The 21,377-nt window shown below is 49.5% G+C and overlaps 1 protein-coding gene across 1 annotated transcript in view; it reads right to left on the bottom strand.

Moving 5' to 3' along the window:
- The window catches only part of NCOA1 (nuclear receptor coactivator 1), a 131,051-nt gene that overhangs the window by 58,645 nt on the left and 51,029 nt on the right, over window positions 1-21,377 (bottom strand). Inside the window, exons 2-3 of the mRNA XM_075707139.1 lie at window positions 8,291-8,397; window positions 4,165-4,331 (exon numbers count right to left, since the gene is read on the bottom strand). Coding sequence (XP_075563254.1) covers window positions 4,165-4,331; window positions 8,291-8,376 — 253 coding nt within the window. The 5' untranslated portion in view covers window positions 8,377-8,397. The remainder of the gene's footprint in view (window positions 1-4,164; window positions 4,332-8,290; window positions 8,398-21,377) is intronic.

Here is a 21,377-nt window from a genome sequence, read left to right as displayed (position 1 = left end):
TTGCACTGCAAAGGCAAGCAGCAACTTGGGGTCCTTCACGAGACAAGCTAAGTTGTACAAATCCAAGCAAACACAGCACAAATCCTTTATTTTGGCAACTACAGAGTAAATCTGCTGGGGCTTTTGGACCTCGCAGGACCAGAAACTCATGAGCATCACCCCACGCGTCCTGGCGGGGCCAGGAGCCATCTCGCGACTGCTCCTGGACCAGGTAGCTGCCGGCTCTGCGCACCGATTCCCGCAGAAGCCGAACATACGGCGGCACAGCGGGAGAGACCGCCAGCGATGAGCAAATGCCGGAAGGGCGGGGGGAAGGAGGTCCCTTGGACGCCGGCGGTGGTAGAGTCACTTGCGATGCCTTAGGAGGTGTTTCAAGGGCAACCCTCTGCGGCTGTTTGAGTTTGTAGGTGGTGTAATTGAAAGCTCAATACTATTTGATTTATTCTATTAAGGTGCTGCCTTTATACTCCTGCTCTGGAAGGAAATTAAGCAGCCTATCAGTGGAGAGGGCTTTTGGGAAAAGACTTGGTGGCTTCATCTTAAAAAGGACACTGCCAAGGTTGGGAGCTCTACACGGGAGATGAGATGAACCCTCCGTTGGCTCCCATCTCTGTCAGATCTCTGCACGCTGCTCATCACCCTTTCCATAAACCAAAGGTTATCACCCTCCCAAAACTGGGGCATTTAATTAAAAAAAATCACCCGGGGGAAAAAGGAAATACCCTTTCTGGAGCCCGCCTTCCACCGCAGAGCCTGGCATCGCAGGGGCATTGGATGCCGAGGCTCTGCCTCTCCGCGGGGCAGGGGTGACCCCAGCCTGCACAGCACTTGCAGGGTAGGCATCAAATATGACATCATTTTACAGAAAAGGAACAAAACAAGCGGTGGTCTGTGCATCAACGCAGTTTTTCCAACATCTCTGCTCATTTTTGTACTCTCCCATATGACCAAGATGCCTTATTTTTGTGTTTGCAACCACGCACCGGCCGCCTTCCCAGCAGCAACCGAGCCTCCTCCCCGTCCTGCAGCCTCCTGCCTCCATCACAGCTCCACCACGCTGCCCTGAAGGCTTCTTCTAACGGCCCTTACACCACCTCTGCTAACCCTACAAGCCAAGGAGCGATGCATGTCAAGCAGCAAAGCTGTCCGGCTTGCTTTCATCCGTCGGGTGTTGACCGCGACGGAACTGCTCTGAATTCAAACAACCTTGGGCGAGCTCACCTCCGCGTAATGGACGGACGTCAGCTCCGCCTCACGGCACGGCTCCGCAGCAGAGGACCCACCCCAGGAGAGGACCTCCGGCATCCATGCTGGGCATGACGCCAGCCTGGAGGCAAAGGGAAGGGAGGTCCTCACGGATGGACCGCGGCCCCGTGGAGCCCAGGCAGGATGCTCAGAGAGATCTTCTTGCTGACCTCCACATCGCCCAGGAGACGTCGGTGGCCTTTTCTCCTCCTTCCCCGGCAAGTGACCGTGCACAGGCACGGTTCAGGGCTCCATCACTCAAACCATCTGACTCCAAAAAATCAAAAAAAACCTTTTGCGGGACGGACAAAGGCTGAAAAATTAACTGTCTGGCCTCTTCCTCCACTGCGTTTATTGCTGTCTTGGCAGATGAATTTCAGGTTGCTGCCACAGCCGCAAACCGCTTGTTCTGCCAACTGTACATTACTAACATTGGAAGGTGTCCAGACCTAGGAATCTTTTCTAAAAGCATTTGCTTCATACTTTAAATAGCAGCCCAGCAGGCAGGGGGATGGGAGGGAGGGCTCAGCCCCTGCGTGCGATCCATCTGCAAGCTTCTGCCGGCTCCTCCACCCCTTTGCGGGTTAAAACCGAGGACGACCTGCGGTGGAGGTGCAGGGTGGGGAGAGCCGGTGGGATGCAACCTCCAAACCTTCCAGGGCTGGCAGTGGGGACGATGTCTCCCCCCCAGGACGTCCCCACTCCCCTGGCGCTGCCACCTGCCCCCTCCTAAACTCCCCAGCTCTGCGCCTGGCACATTTTCCAAATTAAATTAATAACAGGATGTCGGCAGTTTTTTCACTGAAATATGCTCTGCTACGAGGTTTAGCATAATTTTTCCCGGCGCTTATGGGTTTTGCTTATTATTGGGCTGAACAGCATCATTTGCTGGGATGTCCTGAGCCCGCTGTTACACACCACTGCAAAGTCCAAACTCCCCGGCCCCTCTCTGTTACATGAAATCACGACTCCAGGTGGGTTTCCTAACGAAGCATTACAAGGAGCACAGCCAATGCTGTGGGATATGTCGCCGTTCACAATACTTTAGCAGCAAAACCCCACCCTGAACAGTTAGCAAATATTAATCAGGTTTATGGCTGAGAAACAGAGAGGAGGAGGAAAGACATGGGCAGGGAAACATGATGTCTAACACTCGATATAACTACAAGGACAGAAAATTGTCTCTGGCCACAAATATTCTGACTTTTTGCCGTATTTTTCCTACCTCATGTAACACACTGTCACAGTAAACTGCTAAGAACAAATACAGGTGAAGTTTCTTTTCTTCGGTAATTTGGCACCGCGCTAGATAAGCTGGCAATACAGAGCAAAGCTCAAGACATAATATTTTTAAGTAGTACTTGCCCTAGTTAATGTTCAGCCCTGCCGTGCAATGTCAAGAAAACTAATGAACAAGGAAGCGGCAGCAAGCAGGAACCTGGGCGTACTCACCCGCTACCAAATTCCTTTCAGAGCCCAGGCACAACGTGAATGAAATCTAAAAGCAGTCGTCCTGGTTCACTGGGAAGCCCGGGCAGCCCGCGCAATGTGAGCCGAATGCTTTGCCACCGTGCTTGCCCCAAAATTCAGTGCCTAAAATAACAGCAAGCTTTGAGGACCTACAGCAATGCCTGTCTTAAACTAAAAAAGGGGAGATTCAGATTAGATAGGAGGAAGAAATTGTTTATGTTAAGGGTGGTGAGGCAGTGGCACAGGTTGCCCAGAGCGGTGGGAGATGCCCCATCCCTGGAAACATCCCAGGCCAGGTTGGACGGGGCTCTGAGCACCCTGCTCTGGTTGAAGCTGTCCCTGCTCGCTGCAGGGGGTTGGACTGGATGACCTTTCAAGGTCCCTTCCAACCCAAACCATTCTGTGATTCTATGGAGCGCCTGTGCGTGTATACCCACGTTCCAGCCACTGGGTTTGGGAAAAATTCAACATCTGTTATCAGGCAACGCTGCTCCGCTCAGAGAGTGCGGCGGGAGCTTTGGCAAAGGCAACACTTGACGGATGACGTGCTCTCAGCGCTAATGCTGTGCGGGATTCACCTTGTGCACGAAGGACAAACCGTTTGCACGAAGGACAAAGTATTTGCACCAAGGAAAAAGTATTTGCACAAAGGGCAAAGCATTTGAGTGCATGAGATGGGCAGCCCGTAGTGGGCACGATGCGGAGCAAACTGGAGCCCACCTGCAGCAGCTCTAGGAGGGATGCTGGGGTTGCAAGGACCTGAACAAGTCCTACTCCCTCCTTAATACACCTCACCCCTTCTCCTGCGCCTCACTTGAGCCCTTTGGACTTCTACATTTCAGTCTACGAGCTGACACTCAGGGTGAATTTTAACCTTTGTATGGCTTCTCAAGCATCTCTTCTCCATTTACCGGTTACAGCGCCGTATTCACCGGCGGGAGGTGGATTAATGCCCGCTCTAACCTGTTTGGTTGGCAGGAGAACAGATCTGACAAGGGTACATGGTTCTTCACCAAGTCTTGCACAGTGTGTGGCACAGCTATCTGTCCTTCACCTTACCCAGCTATAAAATGGGGGTTCTGCCCACAGTTAACAGCAGTATTGCTGATAAGGGGCCCGATCCTGAAAGCTGAACAAGCACTTCTGATTATTTTAATCTAAGGAATAATTTCAGGATGAATCACAAACAGAGAGTAAAGTGCCACCTTGCACCAGAAACAAAGGTGGCATCTTAAACAAGCCAAGCAATGAGGGCAAAGCATACCCTTTGGTATTAATGCTTTCATAAAAGCGGGAGAAGGAAAACTATTGCAAATGGAATGACTATGTCACGATTTTTCAGGAATTAAGTCACGAGTATCTGCTGCAATTTAGTGTCTGAAGGGTACCAGGAGAACGCTCTTACTCAGAAGCCTCCCGACAAGCCAAGGCAGGAGGCTGCTGCCTTACCTTGCTCCAACCTCTTCATCTGCTGGATCTGATCAACCGTCTTTTTCAGGATCTTGCATTTGTCGGGTTTGACACTCAGAGTGTCGATGTCCCCGATGTTTGCAGACAGCAGCTCCGCCAGCTCCTCTAAATATTTGTTCTCCTGTTCCCGTCGCCGCTTTTCATTGCTGTTAGAGAAAGAAAAAAAAGTTAAAAGTCACGTTAATGATTTTTTCTTACTGCTCAGTCTAGTCACACCTGGGCACTGGACAAGAACCCAAAAATACAACTACTGGCTGGAGTGATGACCGTGCTATAATCCCAGTATCTCCAAAATACTGGGGAGTTCATTCAGGCTTTTGTATATTTTTATGCATATAAAAATAATCAAAATTAATGCCAAGGGAGATACATAGGGCTAGTTAGACACCCCCAACAAAAACAAACTTCTAACATTCAGGACTCTGCCTTCCTCTCCCGAGTTATAATAAAAATAATAAAAAATAGTTATATAGAGCCTCTTATTTTTCCACAGCCACTATTCCAGCTGTCGCCAAGTTTAATCCTAAATTCACACATAAAGGTTAACAACATCCACCGGAGTTCACCAAAGTGAAAATCTGAATCAACGGTGACAAGAGGAAGATGAAAAATATTCATGAGATCAACCTTTTTGTCCCAGCAAAAGCAGCTTTTCTTTTAGCTCCCAGCTGCTGCAGAAGCCCAACGCTCGCCCATCAACTATTTCTAAATTCTGGGAATTGAGAATATATTATTTACGTGCCATGACATGGCCATCATTGAAGCCACCCTGGACACCAACATATTCCTTTACCAACGACATTAGAAGCATCAAAGCCACCAAAATGAACTGTGCATATGGGACAGACATAGAGAGACACACTTTCCCTAAATACCTTCCACTACATCAACCACGGGATGAAATGAGGACAGCTCAGAATGCCCAACAGGGCTCTCCACTGCTTGCGATGCCTTTTATCAGGTTGGTTTTCAATAAGCCACCTAATTTTTTGTTACAACCTCCACAGGATGCCTAGCACTTTATGTAAGAAGTACTGCCTGAAAATCCCTATTATTTACTGGACACCAAGAAGCTGCTGAGATGCCTGTGGGCATGGTGAGATGTTTCTTGCCTCAAAGAGGCCCCACCACTCACAGAGGGGCTGAGAGAACACTGGTTACAAAAGCTGATTCCAAAAGTCCAGCTCAGTAGGAGATTTGTGTCCCACCGCAGACGTGCTCTGGTTTGTGCTACGTGGCCAAACAAGCTCCGCTAACAGCTGAAGGCTTTGAGAAGATGTTTGGTTTATTTTATCTGCTGAGAGTACGAGCCAGCCAGAGCATGAATATACTCTGATAACTCTGCAGAGACCCTTTAAAACCATATCTGTCCAAAAGGGGATGAGACAACACCAGCCCTACCCTCTAAGGAGCTCCTAAGGTAGGCTGCACAGATGTTTCTTTATTTTTTCCTAACTCCAGCCACTTTATTAGCTCAATATCCAGGTCTGACAGGTAGGTGTTGTCTCTTGGGCATTTTACTGCTGTTTAAACTTGATCTCACATGAAAATACCTGACGACCACAGGGATGAGCCTCTGTGATGAACCTCCCCTTGCCTCCCAAGCTCACTCTCCATCACCTCGCTTCTCCTCCTGCCCACGTCTCTCCAGGTGGTGTGACTGCCCAAAGGAGCGACAGTGGAGCAGCAGAATCAAACTCAGTGGAGCAGCAGAATCAAAAAAGAAAGGAAAAAGAAAAGGCAAAGCCAGCTGTGGGTGCGGAGAACACAAGCCGTGTTTCTGCTCGGGCCACCGGTCTCGTGAAGTCCACAAGCGAGACCTTCCACAGGAGACACGCAGTGCAACCTGGAAACTCCTCTGCAATGGACTCGGGTGGGCGCAGGAGCCCTTGCTTCCCAGCAGGCAGCTGCCAACGGATGCAGCGGTCACAGGCAGCAAAAAGAACTTCATGGAGGCAGGTCGAATGTCCACCTGCTGCAGAAGTGCTGGGTCCAGCCAGGGACCTCAGCCTCTTTTTTGTACAGGTATCGGTGACACCAGCGCTGGCACGCTCCCCAGCAATGGGCAGGCAAATGCTTCTCGAAGGAGCTGAGTGAGTATTTTAGTTAAGGTCAAAATAATTCCTAACTCTCCCTGCGAACCGAAAAGCACTAGCAGAGGGGAGAAAAAAAAAACCCAAACCTCTGTTGTGGGTGAGCTCATTTCATGAAAACCCTTAATGTCGCTGTTGCTGTGGCAACTTTCAAATTGTAGGAGGGAAAATTGGCCAATTTTCCTTACATAAAAGCATCATGAGAATATTACAGCAGTGGGCTGTTCTTTATGACTCCCAAGTATCATCAAAAGCAATAGTTAAACCTTCCAGGTTTTAAAAAAGGAGTTTTGAAGTTCACTTTGCTCTGGAGTACGTTATAGAGGACTCCAGCCAGCCCAGGGAGGAAGATGAGGTCCCTCCCTGCCGTGGCTGCGAGTCGGGAGACGGTCTGAAGGAAGGAAGACACAGCACTGGTGAGGACTTTTCTGGATTTTGGTAAAATGCTTCAGCTCCAGTGCTTGGGGTTGGATGGCCAACCCAATGACAAGCATTTGAGTCAACCCTTCTAAAACTGCTTGTAGGTGCTTTGTGGATGTAAAAACTCATTGTGCTTGGACAAGAAAGGAAAATCCTTCATCCAGAAGTTTCTGCTTCTCTACGATCAGTTCATTCCTCGTATTTTGAAAGACCCCAGGTGTCGGCAGCAGAAGGCTTTCTTGGGGTGCTTAGGGGTTAGGAAACAAACCACAAGAGCTCTGCTTTCTAAAGGCAGACCAGATGAAGCAAAGCCAGGTGTGTGGTCATCCATCTAGAGAGCAGTTCCTTCAAGAAGAGGCGTCCAAGCCCACCTTGCTTGGACCCAAGGACCATGCTGTTGCTCCACCCTACCCTCACCTCCAGGGCAAGGGCCAGCTCCAAGATGAGCCTGGAGACAGCAGTGAGGGCTGCAGAGCTCTGACACAAATGAGTCAGCCAGAAAGGGGAAATATTTCACATGATTACAGAAGTGTTAGTTAGGAATAAGACAGCTACAAGTGCTATCAAAACACGTTCTGCAATTACTACTCCTTTAATCGCCTAGCTAAGCCATGAACCACAGAGCCTCTGCAGAAAGCTGTGTGAACTCTACAGAAGGGAGATGTTGCAGCCAAAAACTGCAATAAACAGAAATCCTCAAACAACCTCTTAATGTCTCTCTACCGGAACACCGTAGCCTTTACATTTATTGTCTAGAATATCATGTATGAGCTGTAAGTGATAGAAAATGCACCTGGGGTTTGCTCAGTGCATCAATATTCTGCGATGACGAGCAAAACGGCATCCCAGGCAGCAGAAACACAGCGTCAGCAGCAGCACTGTACGTTCACCCTTACTAACAGACTACACCGCCACGGAAAAAGATACACAGCATTTACAGGGAGCCTGGAAAAGCCTGTGGAAGGAGATCACAACTGCCTCTGTCTAGGACTTCGTAGTCTTAAATCAGGTGGCAAGGTAGCTGGGACGGGAACACTGGGTCATAAGCAAAAGGTGCCTTTCTGCAGTGAGCTGAGCTTTGAAGCAGTCTGCATGAGCACACAGAAATGAAGATATTTCAGAGAGAAATACTTTCTGTTCTGTAATTGCACCATGGAGCAAGAGGGTCTCCACCAGGGTTTTTGAATATTACAAAAACACGGATTTCTCGGGAATCTGGCATGAAGAGGCAGAAGGCTTGGGATGATCTGCAGACCTCGCAGAAGTATCTCCCCCAAATTTACCCTGACAAAGCTTTCCTGATGCTCTGAGCGCTCTCAATTTATAAAATCAATACATTAGCTTTAATAACGAGCCTCTAATCATCATTTGCCACCTAACAACAAGCAGAGCAGATGGGGAGCCGCATTTCCATCATGCTCCATCTTCCACTGCAGCCACTGCTAAAAGCAAAGCGAAGTTCTGGTGGGAAGTGTGAACGTTTCCGAGTGGCTGAAACCCGGCTCCATCTGCTCGAGCAGACGGGACGGAGCGACGCAGTGGGAATGACAAAGTAGCCACGGCAGGGGACGGGTTGGGAGCAGCGCACGTACCTCTGGGCTGTATCGCAGGGTGAGCCTTTCCTCTTCCGAGAGTCGGGGTTGGCAGGGTCCGTTGAGCTGTCCCCAAGGCCACTCATGTTGGTTGACCTACTTTGCACCTGGAACCGAAGAGAGACAGGGTAAGGACAAGCTTTTTGCAGCTGCAGGAGGAGCGGTTCCTCCGTGGCAGAGCCAGAAAACATGGACCAAGTGATCTTTGAAGAGGTAACTAACCCAACGCAAGTCTTTCTTATTGAATTGATGCCTTGTTTGTGAAGGAAACAGTGTGAAGGGAAGACAACACATGATCGGAAGACAACACATGATCGCTTTACCCTCCTTTTGGTGTCCCCCGGTCATCTTTTCGCTAAGCAAGCCCTCACCACCAGCACCACCATCCTTACATCACACACAGAGCTCTTCCTTGTATCCCTGCAAATTTTAGCCTCTTGGCCTTACAGCATTTTAACAACTATCTAAACACAGCCCGTTTCAATGCTTTGTTTAAGTGCGTTTGATTGCTTTTGTTTTGTTTCCTTTTCCTGCAAGCTTCTCCTTCAGCCCATTTTTGGCTCCTCTGCCATCTCCCCCCAGTTCCTCTGACTCACAGCTGGCAGAGGACACTCCACCCCTCGCATTGTGTCTGCGCTCCTGCTCCACCATCACCTCCTTTCCCCTCAGCACATGGCCTGGGCTTTAATTAGAGCTGCAGACTGACTCATCTCTTAATGGGATGTGACACCCTCCCACGAACCCCTTCCCCACCTCCCGCTGAGGCTGCCTCCCGTGTATGGTCCTCCTAGCCCCAACCTTCTCTTGGCAGAGAGCTTCCCACCACGGCTGGTCCTTGGCTGGTCCCAACACTGGGCACCTCCTGGGTTCCAGCTCTCTCCCACACACAGACATCTCACCCTTATTTTTAGGGTGAATTTTCAACACATGTTGGGTAAACTAGTCCATGCTAAGGCAAGTCAGAGGTCTAAGCAACAAAAGAAGGACCAGAAGTCATGAGGACTATAACATTGCAATATCACACATGTTAATGCTCCTAAACACTGAATTATCTATTTTTATTTAACTGAATAAAATCCTATGTAAGCCAAATAAGGGCAAGAAAGCCAATTAAGGCTTCTTTCTGGATACTTCACCTTGAAGGGTGTTAAAGGGGTTTGGCCAAAGACCGTGACACTCTCCGACCCAAGAGCACAGCCAGTCCCCTCTGACTGCCTAAACAGGACTAAATATGTCTATAGGACAGGGTCAAAACCTCATACAACACGTTAAATCAAGGGACAGAGTGTCTCCAGAAAAGAAATCAGCTATGCACATTGTTTCCCTTGCTTTGCTAAAGCCATTCAGTGATTTTTTGTTCAGTAACCACAATGATTCAGTATTGGATAATGCCACCTTCCGAATTCTTTTTTTAGGATTTTTGGAAGTGTTTATCATTATGAGAAGATACAATCCCTGAGAAATAAAGTAACAGGATTCTGGACAAGAAGGTAGTAGTTTAGGGTAAAAGCACTAAGTTCTTAAACTTAATTCCCTTCATTTCTTCCATTACTTTCCAAAAGCTGGAATTTTAATGAGAATTAACCTGCTGACAGATTGTGATAAAACAAACCCTAGAAGGCACATCCACAGTTCCCACAGCCCAGATTCCCCTCATGTTTTATTCAGCCTGCCCGAAAGCATGGTGGGATGCCATGAGTGGTCCAGCATCTCCCACCTGCTGCCCAGCCTGGCACAAGGTGGCCACTCATCAAAAGCCATTGGTGCTGGTTCATCTCATGCTCACATAGGTGACGATCGAAGTCCCACAAGCTTTTGAAGGTCCTCTGAGCCCCAAACCACACCCACAGACCAGCTCCTCCTGACCTCAGAGCAGTGCAGAGGGATGGACACAGCCGTGAGCATCTCCTCCACACCCTGGTTGCTTGAAGACCCCAGTGTTTGTATTAAAACCCAGAAAGCCAAGCCCATCCTGGGCTGCATCCCCAGCAGCGTGGGCAGCGGGGCGAGGGAGGGGGCTCTGCCCCTCTGCTCCGCTCTGCTCAGCCCCCCCTGGAGCCCTGCGCCCAGCTCGGGGGCCCTCAGCACCGCACAGACAGGGACCTGTTGGAGCGGGGCCAGAGGAGGCCACAGAAATGGTCCGAGGGCTGGAGCAGCTCTGCTCTGAGGCCAGGCTGGGAGAGCTGGGCTTGTGCAGCCTGGGGAAGAGAAGGCTGCGGGGAGACCTTCCTGCGGCCCTGCACTGCTGGAAGGGGCTGCAGGAAAGGTGGGGACAGGCTTTGGAGCAGGGCCTGCAGCCACAGGACAAGGGCGAATGGTTTTAAACTGAAAGAGGGAAAATTTAGATCAGATATGAGGAAGAAATTCTGTCCTGTAAGGGTGGTGAGGCAGTGGCACAGGTTGCCCAGAGAGGTGGGAGATGCCCCATCCCTGGCAACATCCCAGGCCAGGTTGGACGGGGCTCTGAGCACCCTGCTCTGGTTGAAGCTGTCCCTGCTCACTGCAGGGGTTGGGCTGGGTGGCCTCTGAAGGTCCCTTCCCACCCAAACCATTCTGTGATTCTATGAAAACCAGCATTACCAGCTTTGTTATCTCCTATGACTGAGGTATCCAGGTGGGTGTTACACATTTTGGCTCCCCAATGACCCACGTCCCCGCTCAGCGTTGAAAACCTCTACTCCAAAATAAGTGAAACATCTCAGCTTAACACAGTGCTACGGGGAAAGAGCCCGTCTTTCGGCAGCACGCAGGCATTTCTGCTAACGCTTGCGTCACCAGTGCTAAGGCGAACGTGGTTCCTGAAATCATTTTAGCAATATTAGTGCAGGTGATCGATGCCGCAGGCACAAGAGCTCGTCCACCGAAATCAGAAACCCTGAGCAGACGCCAGCAAGCTAGCCATGACCACGGATCCGAGTTCATCCCCCCGGTCTTTGGCATGTTTGCAAGAAGGAACGATGCCAACGCAAATATAAGGAAGGGAGAAAAAAGCAAACTCTTGAAAAATTTAGATTGGAAAACTAAAAGCGCTGCATCATCTGCTGTGGGAGAGAAGGGCTCGCTGGGGTTTCAGACAAGCTTACCCAGGTTTAAACCTTCTTCTTGAAGGTTTAACTTGCTCTCTCCAAAACACTGAGTGTCCGCAAGTGGCGTTGCTCTGACAGGTCCTGATCTTTCCTCTCGGCAACTGAATTAAAAGAAAAAATGAGCAGGGATATGGCAGGTAACGTTGACTGTCCCACTGGGATGCTGCGCTGCGGGACTGTGGCTTGGCAAGAGCGACCATATGCCCTAGAGAGGTGAACTAAGGACAACATTGCAGCCTTAGCTGAAATCCTTGGCTTGAGTTAAGCCCTTGATGTAATACACTCAGTGTTTCTTTTTATTGTAAAAGTAGTTTATTTTACAGCAAAACTTGCCAGCGTCGACAAGCCAAAAAATGTCATTTGGTCTAAAAATAACGGGGAGGACTCGGTTCGAAAGCCCCGTTGGGTCCAGGGGACAACATGCCCCGCCGAGGGCAAGGGTTGGGCTGCCGGTGAAAGGCAGCCCTGCCTGCCGCTGCCCGTGCTCGGGGCTGTTTCACCGGAAACCCGATTTCTAAACACTGGCTTCTTGTAAAAACGTTAATATTCTGCTGGCTTAGCAAAGCAAACAGAGGCGGATGAAGGACGGTGGGATGCTAAGGAAAACAAGCTAATTAGTTCAGCCCAGGGAGGGGGGGAGCCGTTTCCAGGCTTCGTACGGGGGGCTCTCCGATGCAGACCTCTGCTAAACCGATTGCTCCTCTGCTGTCACAAGCCACCAAAAAAATATATTAAGGGACAGTATAAAATGCTGCTGGTGTCCCTGCTGGCACTGCTCGCTCACGGGGGCTCCTTGGGAGATGTTTGACCATGGCAGCAGCAAGATCTAAGTGTTGCATCAATGCAAAGAGCGTTGGCTTCTTGCCCTTCTCTGGATGCACGTGGATCAAGCCTCATCCCAAAGAGACATCACAGCATGGTGCAGACCCACTGCTCTGAAGAAACTCCATGTCATGGTGCAAACCCAAAATGTAGAGTGGTTTTTTTCAACAACTATAGATATTATCACTGCAACCAGCAGCTTCACGCTTGGACTTGGGTGCAGCTAGCGCACAGGCCCTTGGACCTGCAGCAGCGGTGTTGATGAGCAAAGCTGCGACGTGCACCATGTTTAGCAGCAAAGCAAGTGCCTTTGATGCAGACTGCAGCTCCCCGGCTCCAGTGAAACCAGGGCTAAACCCAAGCCACTGGCGAGGCCAAAGGTTTGGAGCTTCTCAAAGGTGATTCTCCACATCCACGTTGTTCTTGCTCCCCTGGTTCTTACACCACTGACCTGGATACGGCACTAGTCCCTGGCCCCTCTTGAAACCAGCACCCCAATGCACCACTGCATCTGCTCACTGGAGATTAATTAATCTCAAAGAGATTAATCAGAAAAAAAAAAAAAAAGAGGAGGGGGGGATGGATACGAAGCACAAGAGCTGAAGTGACCTGCCCACGGCCAGGCAGGTGAAACCACCTCTGATTTCCAACCCCATACTCTCTCCTCTTCCACCGGTCTTGCAATGTACCATACCGGAGCATCTACCTGACGAAGATGCTGCTTTTTGGGATGCTAACGAACATCCTAGCAGAGACCAGAGCCTTGACACGGAGGATGGAGCACCAGCCAACATCAATATTCCAACACAACATCGGGGATCATGATACAAAGGCAATTTTGGTGTTAACAAAAAATCACAAAAAAGAAAAAAGATGTGAATTATTGAGGCTTAATGCTTCTGCTCTCCTAATAATGCCAACAGATTTCCAATAACGTCCCAAAGACGGCCATCGCTACCTCTAGCAGACACAAATAGCCCAAGTGATTTGCACTGACAGCACGGAAGATGGAGCTGGCCACTGAATACTTAATTCTAACAGAATTGCCTATTTCTAAAATGTATTTCCCACATTTTGGATGAGTTTGACCAAACAAAAAAGGCTTACAAAATAACCCTAACATCTATTGGAGAGAGACACAATTAGTCGGCTGTTTTTAAGAAAACGACAATGTTGGAAAAGTCCCTCATATTACAGCTATTTATCATGAAAATATAACCCATCTGTGCATAGGCAGTCTCAATTAGGGATAATTAAGAGCATACTTGGAGTGTCGCAAGGACACGTCTATATTGTTCCCCTCACAAGTTCATCATCAGCTGCTCCTCTCATAGCTGGGGTCAGAACAAGCCTTAATTTTTTTTTTTTTTTTTAAACTTCTGCAGATTACAGAAGAAACACTGAAGCTGTGATGTGGATAGAGAAGAGGCAATGGGTGAGAAAGAGTGAGTCACTTGCTAAGCTACTGCACGTGGTGTTAGTTTTGGGGTGTTTTTTTTTAAAAGAACTTTTTCTGACCTCATCCCCAACAAAAAAAGGAGAGAGATGTAAAGTCCTGATTAAATGTTGTTTTTTTGGTGGCTGAAGTTGTCAAAAACAAATGTCACATCTGGTTTGTGCAACACTCCGGGGCGGGAGGGTGGTGTGGTGGAAATCCCTGTATCCATATGCCATTGCTCCAGCTTGCAGAGACATCTGCCTTCCAATTAAATCCTCTTTTTTTGGTACCTTACCCCAATTTCCCTGCTTTGTTTCCTCCTGCCTCTCACTTAGCCTGTGAACCCTCCATCTTCTGCCTGAGCCTGGCGGAGACGCTGCCAGATGAACCCTCTGGCTCTGGGACATCCAACTCGGGAATCATGAGCAACTGGGTTTCTCTTGGTTCCCATTACTTGTCCTGGCCTGAACATCTCCTCTCGACACCAAGTGATGCTTCCTTCGTTACGGTAATAACGATGATGCTCAAGTCAAGGCTGGATGGGACACGCTCAAGGTCACCAGGAGGGCTTGGAGCAACCCTACCTTGAGCCCACACCTCCATGGTCATTAGGGCTGTAAGAGGAGGGAGCTGATGAATAAAGATTTACTTTCACTGGCCTCGGCGGGGGGAAAACTAGAGGTGAAGGCAGCAGGGAGATCCACCCTGCCTGATCTCGCACCACCTCTTTAAGCAGAGCCCGTGGCGTTGGGAGGAGGATGAATTCAGGGAGAGAGCAGCATGCTCCAATGTCCCCCATGTCCATCTAACCTGGAGGGCCAGTGTTTGCTTTCCTTCCTAGGCGATAAGCGGGACGTGCAGAAATCTTAATTATCGCCGGCTCTGCGGAGGCAGCAAGCTAATAAAAGCTGTCAGCTCGGGGACGCAGTGGAGCGAAAGCCCGCCGTCTCAATTCCCCGCGTCCGCACCCACCCGCCGGTCCTGCGCGGCAGGGGATGGAGAGGACGCGTGAGATGCCTACACCCTTCAGGAGAGGCTTTCCACTGCTGCTGGCATGGAGGAGAAAGGACCACGGCAGGCTGGGTGGCCCCGGGCAGGTCACTTCTATACCCCACTCCCCCTATGCCACGAGGGAGAGAAAAAGTTTAAACATCACTGATGCAACGCAGGTTGAAAGCCACCGATCAAAAACTCAACCGATGTGGAAGAGATTAACGTTATGAAAGATTTAACGTTTTGACAGCTAAAAATGTTTCTGAAGATGAATTTCACTTCTCTGCCTCATCATTCCCATCCCTCGGGGGGCTGCGGCAGGGGCACGGGGACTCGTCCTAGGTGGCAGAGGGAAGCAGAGGAACAAACCAAATCCTGTGGGTCCAGACCCTCCCGCAGCAGCGCCGGCGGCTGCAGCCCGGGGAGCACGGCATCGGCGCTCCTGGCAAGGGGGACACGCACAGGCTCTGGATTTTGGGGATGTGACGCAGGGAAAAAAAAGTCAGAGTTTAATTTAATTTCTTCCAAGCTGTTTACTGGGTGAGATGCTATCAACACACGGAGTTTTTTCTGTCTTAAACACAAGGATGGAAAACTCCTAACTATTGAACAAGCAGCTCCCCGAGCGCTGGCAAACCCTGGGAATTAATTGACTTAATATTTCCCTGGGAATTAGCTGACAATATGTACAAAGCGCTCTGAATCCTCTTGCGAAGGGCACCCTGGAAGCGCAATGCCCCGGCACGCAGCAAGCACCCCAGCCACGCGGCACCCAGCAGCGGTCCACAACCGGGGACCAAACCTCCCAGGAGCTCTTTGCTCGACCTTGTTTGGTCTCTTAGGACCAAACGAGGAGATGGGGGCAGAGCTGAAGGTCTCTTCCCACCTTGTAGACCCCGGTGGGTTTGCTCCCTGACCCTAACAGAGAAACCCAATGCATCCCAATGGAAGACTGAACTCCTGGCATCAAACCCATCCTGCGTTCGCCACTGCAGAAGGTTTTGCAGAAGATGAGGTAGGAAATGCCAACCGGCTGGTGTGCCCATGGGGAAGAAGGGTAGCCCTTGGCTTCCCAACCACCCACAGTGGCCATGGTGGGTCAGCCAGCACCAAGAATCAAGTCCTTCACCCCCAGGTCCTACAGATCCGTGTCTTCTGCAGAGCAGCCATGGGAAGGAGTGAACCTCATACTAATGGGGTAGAGACAGGACACTAATCCCACCTTCCAGGGCCCCATTATTCTTGTAATTTTAATTCGGAGCACCAGAAACTGCTCCATACTGCACAATGGAGAAGACGAGCTTTGCTCTCCAAATCCAGGCTTCTCCACCACCTTTTGCTCACAAGAAATCATTTGCTTTGGAAAGGTAACACGGGCCGTACAACCCACAAAATCGAACCTATTCAGCCAAAGGGAATTTTGCATACGGTAACAAAAATACAGGCATCCAAGTGAATTCCTTAAGGATGAAAGCACGGGCCAGCTGCATGCCAGCTCTGCAAGTGCTTGCTTTCTACATGATCCCTAGAAAACACAAAAAGAAGGGAAAGGGGTACATAAATCAACGTCCTGCGGGCTGAGTATCATCCTTAGAGAGGCGATGGTCCAAAGAGGTGTGAATTTTAATACGCCCATCATCTCTATCATATTTGCAACTCACAGACCCACAGCAGTCATTCCCCTTTAGCCCGTGGATAATTCCAGCAGCCAATTTGTTTTACAAATGAATGGGAAAATATGGGAAAGGGCTTTGTCTTAGCACGATGAAAATGAATAATCCAGCTGTGGGAAATCAATATTTGATGCCTAAGGAGACCTCTGAAAATCCACAACGCCACTCTGTTATTTTCCCAAGCTCTCTTTAAAACTCACCTCAGCTAAAATACAACAGACAGGAGATAACTGATGTGCTGCTTATTACACTAATTGCAATCATCTCCTTGTTACCTGGTGCTCACCCACATCTGTTTGTCGTAGCCATCTGTTGTCTGTCTTAATTAGATCGTGCGCTCGGAGGGGCAGGGACTGTCACAGCACGTGATTTTCTAACCCCCCCGGCATCCCGCTTCTGTCCGAGCATCTCCGCGCTACCACCGTGAATCCTCTCGCATGGCCAAGTAGAAGGAAGACAGCTAGAAAATAGGAAGCCAAAAAAAAAAAAACCCAACCCCACCCCAAAAATGAAGCAAATAAGCTCAGTAAGAATCACGCTGCACCACGGAGGGCTTTCAGGAGTAAATGACCACCCACAGATTCTGCTACCTGTCCTAACTTTCTCGGATTTAGCTTCCAAGCTCCTCTGGGGTTGTTTGGAAGAACAACGGGGCACAACATCAAACCAAAACTAATTGTGGGGGAAAGATGAAAACATAGAATCATAGAATGCTTTGGGTTGGAAGGGACCTGGAGAGATCATCGAGCCCAACCCCCCTGCAGTAAGCAGGGATTGAACCTGTGAACTTGGCGTTATTAGCACCATGCTCTAACCAACTGAGCTAACCCGGCTGGTCATGGAAACTAAAATTTTCCTTCGGCTACATTACAAAAAATATAGGAAAGCAAAAAAGGACAACTCGCCTTGCAAGCATCCTTGATGCTGCTGCCCCGAGGGTGAGGGGAACGGAGCCCACCAGCTCCAGCAAAGCCTTCAGAAGGTACCATCTTGCATCTCATCTCTCCACATTAATTTCTGGAGCACTGAAATGCTGCTGATTAATTATTAGCAACTTTGACCACCATCTCAAGAGCTTCCTGCTAGAACACCCTGTCCTATAGGTTCTTCTATGCCCTCCCCAGAAGGTGGCTGCTCAGAAGATGCTTCCCTAGTCTAGAGATCAGAAGTGATGGTTGCTACACATGATGACGTTGAAGCACGTAATTCTTTTTTAAAAAAAAAAAAAACAGAAATGAGCACAAGCACCTCACCAGACACTGCCATCTGAAACGAAAGCATGAAGAAAGGTTTCTAACAGCAATCTAAATTTCAGTATTCTCAAGTTTCTGCTCACGTTGCTTGCTCTGAACAGCACTGCTGGTAAAATTCATCTGTGAGTTGCTTCAATACTTGTTTGTCCCCTTCTCCTGACGCTGTCCCTGCCTGAGCCATGGCTGCATTCCCCACCAGCTGGTAGAAGCTGGGGTAGGACTGCGCTGCTGCCGTGGCACCATCCACATCCCCAGGCAGGACACCCATGGCGTGACTACCCGGTGTCCCCACTATTTTAACCCAGCTCCATCTTCAAGTGCTCAGGATGGGGAAACCCTGAGCCTCACTGCAGTCCCGAGGCTCAGCAGATTGAGCTACGAGCAAGCAGGGGATGAAATTTTGCTGCTGAGGTTCCGCTCGAGCAGAAGCCGGCTCCTTTCCAGAGTTGGGTCAATACAGGCACCCACTTGGTCTCAGCCAGGGCTCATTCCCTCTCCATTTCAACCCTCTTGCCAAGAACCTAGACAAAAGCAAGCCTGAATTCATGTCAGCAGCACAACAAGTCAATGAAAAATATTTAAGAGACAGATGCCTCGGTGCTAGGTAAGATGGGAGCCCACCAACTATTTTCAATTTGTATGGGTCATAACTCTGTATCAGCTGAGTTACTCCACCACCATCACCTGCTACACCCCTGGGAGAAGTCCATGTAAAAGCATGATGACACATCCTTTTCCCTTCAAAATTACTCCGATCAGGTATTTTAAGCCCGTGTAAAGATCTCCGAGTATTAAAACCACTTTGGTTTTTATCCTCATTAAAAGCGCAATAGAAATTTAAATTTCTTCTTACTCCAGCTGTTTTCCCAAAGCACGCCAACTGCCTTATTACAGGGCTGCTCACGAATGTCAGCACATTCTCCGTGAGCGTTTGCATCCGTATATATCTGCATATCCAAAAACCAGAAGAAAGGCATTCAACCATTGATGTTAGCGGACACAGAGCCATCCACAGGAGGGGAAAACCAAACCAGCGGGGGCTGAACAAGAACCAGCAGCCACGCGATGGGATGGTTGCAGTGGTGGACGCAGTGAGGTTTAACTCTCTCTCTAAGATCTGGGCTTAAGCGCCGTCCTGCTTGGATTTCTTTCACTATTTTTCATTTCAGGACAAGGGCTGAGAGGCCCACCAGATCCCCCCAAGGGTGCATCATGCACGGTTAATATTTTGGGGGGCAGCAAGGCTGGTAGCAAGGTGAGATAAATGAATGTACAGTATGGAAAGAAACAGCAGCGAGGCAAGAAACCTTCTGAAAAGGCAAGTCAAGGTTCAGTGTGTATAATTTTAATAATAAATAATAATTTTTCTCATTACCCACCTCCTTTTAGTGCCACTATGACGAGCAAGGGGGAGGGAAATTTAGCCGGTGGATGGTAAAAATGGCAATGTTCTGCTTAAAAATACATGGGAGCAAGGGCTCATGGTGGGCTCCTGCATGAGAGTCAACCCTTGCACGCTACAACAGCTCTGTCCCATCCCTGGGAAAGGATGCTCTTCTCCACACTGCAAGCAGGAACCTTGCTCTTTCAATGCAAAAATATAGACTTACTATGTTTTTTGCGATTGCTTTGCACTAATAATGGGAATACATTTCAAACACGAAACCGAGGTGAACCCAGAAATGGATGTGCAATTTAGTCGCCATCCTTGAGCGGTCTTCCTCGTGGAGCTGCTCGTGTCTCGACGCCAACAAGCATCGCTTGGCAATGTTTACAGCAGAGATAAGATACAAAACAGAACTACAAGAAGCATAACCTTTTCTCCCAGTAACTGATGGTTAATTGGGTTTAAAGTTAAAATTGGGTTGAAGTGGGTTAATTTATACAGCTTCTGAAAGGGAAAAATAAGGCTAATTCCCTCGCAGTCACAGAACATTACACACTTAGTTTCATATTACGCTCGTGAATTACACGTTGCAATTACACAATTTTCTCTATGGGGAGAAGAAAGTATTTGGCAGAACGTACAAATACATCAGGTTCTCATGTAGCACAAATTAAACTGCGGCACAAGCACATGTGGCTTCATAAAAATCACGGTAACTCGCAAGCAGCAAAGGCACCGGCGCATCCTACGTCGGACCACGGCACGGAAACCTCGTTAGCAGAGACGGCGCTCGGCTGCCCGCAAGGCCACGGCTTTCCCCGGCAAAGCCAGCCCCAACGCCTTCGACCAGAAGGCAGAGAGCAGGATGGAGCAGGGAAAAATCCCTTTTCAGGAGCGGTGCGGGGGTCCGTGCTCTGCGTGAGCCTGCTGTAACCATGTCGTGTTGGTTATGGACCCGCTGTAAGGGGGATGCTGGGCTACGGGTCCCTTCTCTCCAAAATTTGCAGGATTTATTTTATCTATATATACACGCCCCCTGCTAATTTTGTTATTATCTTTCTGTACTTGCATAATATCTTGGATACCTCAAATGCATGGATTAAAGAACAAACCCGGAGCGCTGGCCTGCAGCCGCAGAGCAAATACTCCAGCAGCCCGGCGAGAGCCACCGTAATGCCGGCGACGGTCATGCAGCAACCCCGTCTCCCAGACATGCATCCAAACCACGTGTTTTGGGGATGGCACGGTGTGAGACAGCAGCCCTGACAGCTCCCAAACAGCCCCACAACTCCACGCCTTTTGAGCACAAGAGCATATTTGATTATCATTGACACTGGAGTTAGGCAAACTTAAATTCCTCCTTAAAATCCAGCAATTGATGCCCATCGCGCCTGTCTTTACATTATATATTTATATACAGATTATATAATCTGTATATAAATATAATATAATCAGGTGTGGAGGTGCACAACGCCCTGGTCTGAGTGTAGAGCAGGAACAGAGGTGTCAACCCTCTACCCTCCAACCCAGAGGATCCCTCCAGAGCACTGGGAGCAGGACAACATTCCCACTGGGATGCTGCAAGGGGACTGGTTTAACTTCACTTCTCTTCTCCAGTTCAGGTGTGAGCAAAATGTGGTGGTGAATCACGCTCAGGTTATTTTTTTGGAGCAGCATCTAGACCCAGCGTTGGGTAAGGCCATTCATTAATGTTTGCCAGAGACACACACCGCCACCCAAAGCGTTTGGGTGAGGGCAGGAGGCTCTGATGGGACTCTCCCCCAACCAACCTCTCCATCCCGCAGCAAACATGAACCCCTGAGGGCACGACCAGCGGGAGCTTGGTCACGGCAGCCACCGCCAAACACGGCACCATTGACCCCCTTCACCAGCGCTGAGCAGGGACGATGGTGACCCCACCACACGTCCATGTTCTTCCCCATGGAGACCCCTCCATGATGCAATTATTGCAGAATTTAAAGACACTCAGTGCAGCCTGCTAACATTTTGGTGACCAGTCGAGCAGATTGCCTTCCACTGCACGCCTTTTGCTCCCCAAAAGCTAATAGCAATACAACCCAACAGCGCACCAGAGGGTAGATGTCAGCCCAGACGGACAACAAGAAGGTGTTGAGGAAGCGTGCAGACCCAGGGCTGTGACCGCCGCTAGCACCGTGGCAGCAGCAAAGGTCCCCTCCGGGGGACAGTCACAGCTGCCACCTCCAGAGCGGTTTGGGAATCCCATGCACCATGGGAAGCCCAGGCATGCTCTTGGAAAAACCCGAAGCGAGATGCGTTGCACCAAGGGTTAGGGCAGCCAGGCAGCCACCCTGCCTGCTGAGCCAGGCACCAGCTCTGCCGCTTCCAGCCTGATCTCCGGAGGGGTTGTAGGGCTCCTGCCTTGCAGAAAAAAGCCTTTTGAGATGCTGCACAGG

This window comes from Pelecanus crispus, chromosome 3, assembly GCF_030463565.1.
Source record: "Pelecanus crispus isolate bPelCri1 chromosome 3, bPelCri1.pri, whole genome shotgun sequence".
NCBI classification, from domain to species: domain Eukaryota; kingdom Metazoa; phylum Chordata; class Aves; order Pelecaniformes; family Pelecanidae; genus Pelecanus; species Pelecanus crispus.
This window is presented reverse-complemented; position numbering and strand designations above follow the sequence as displayed.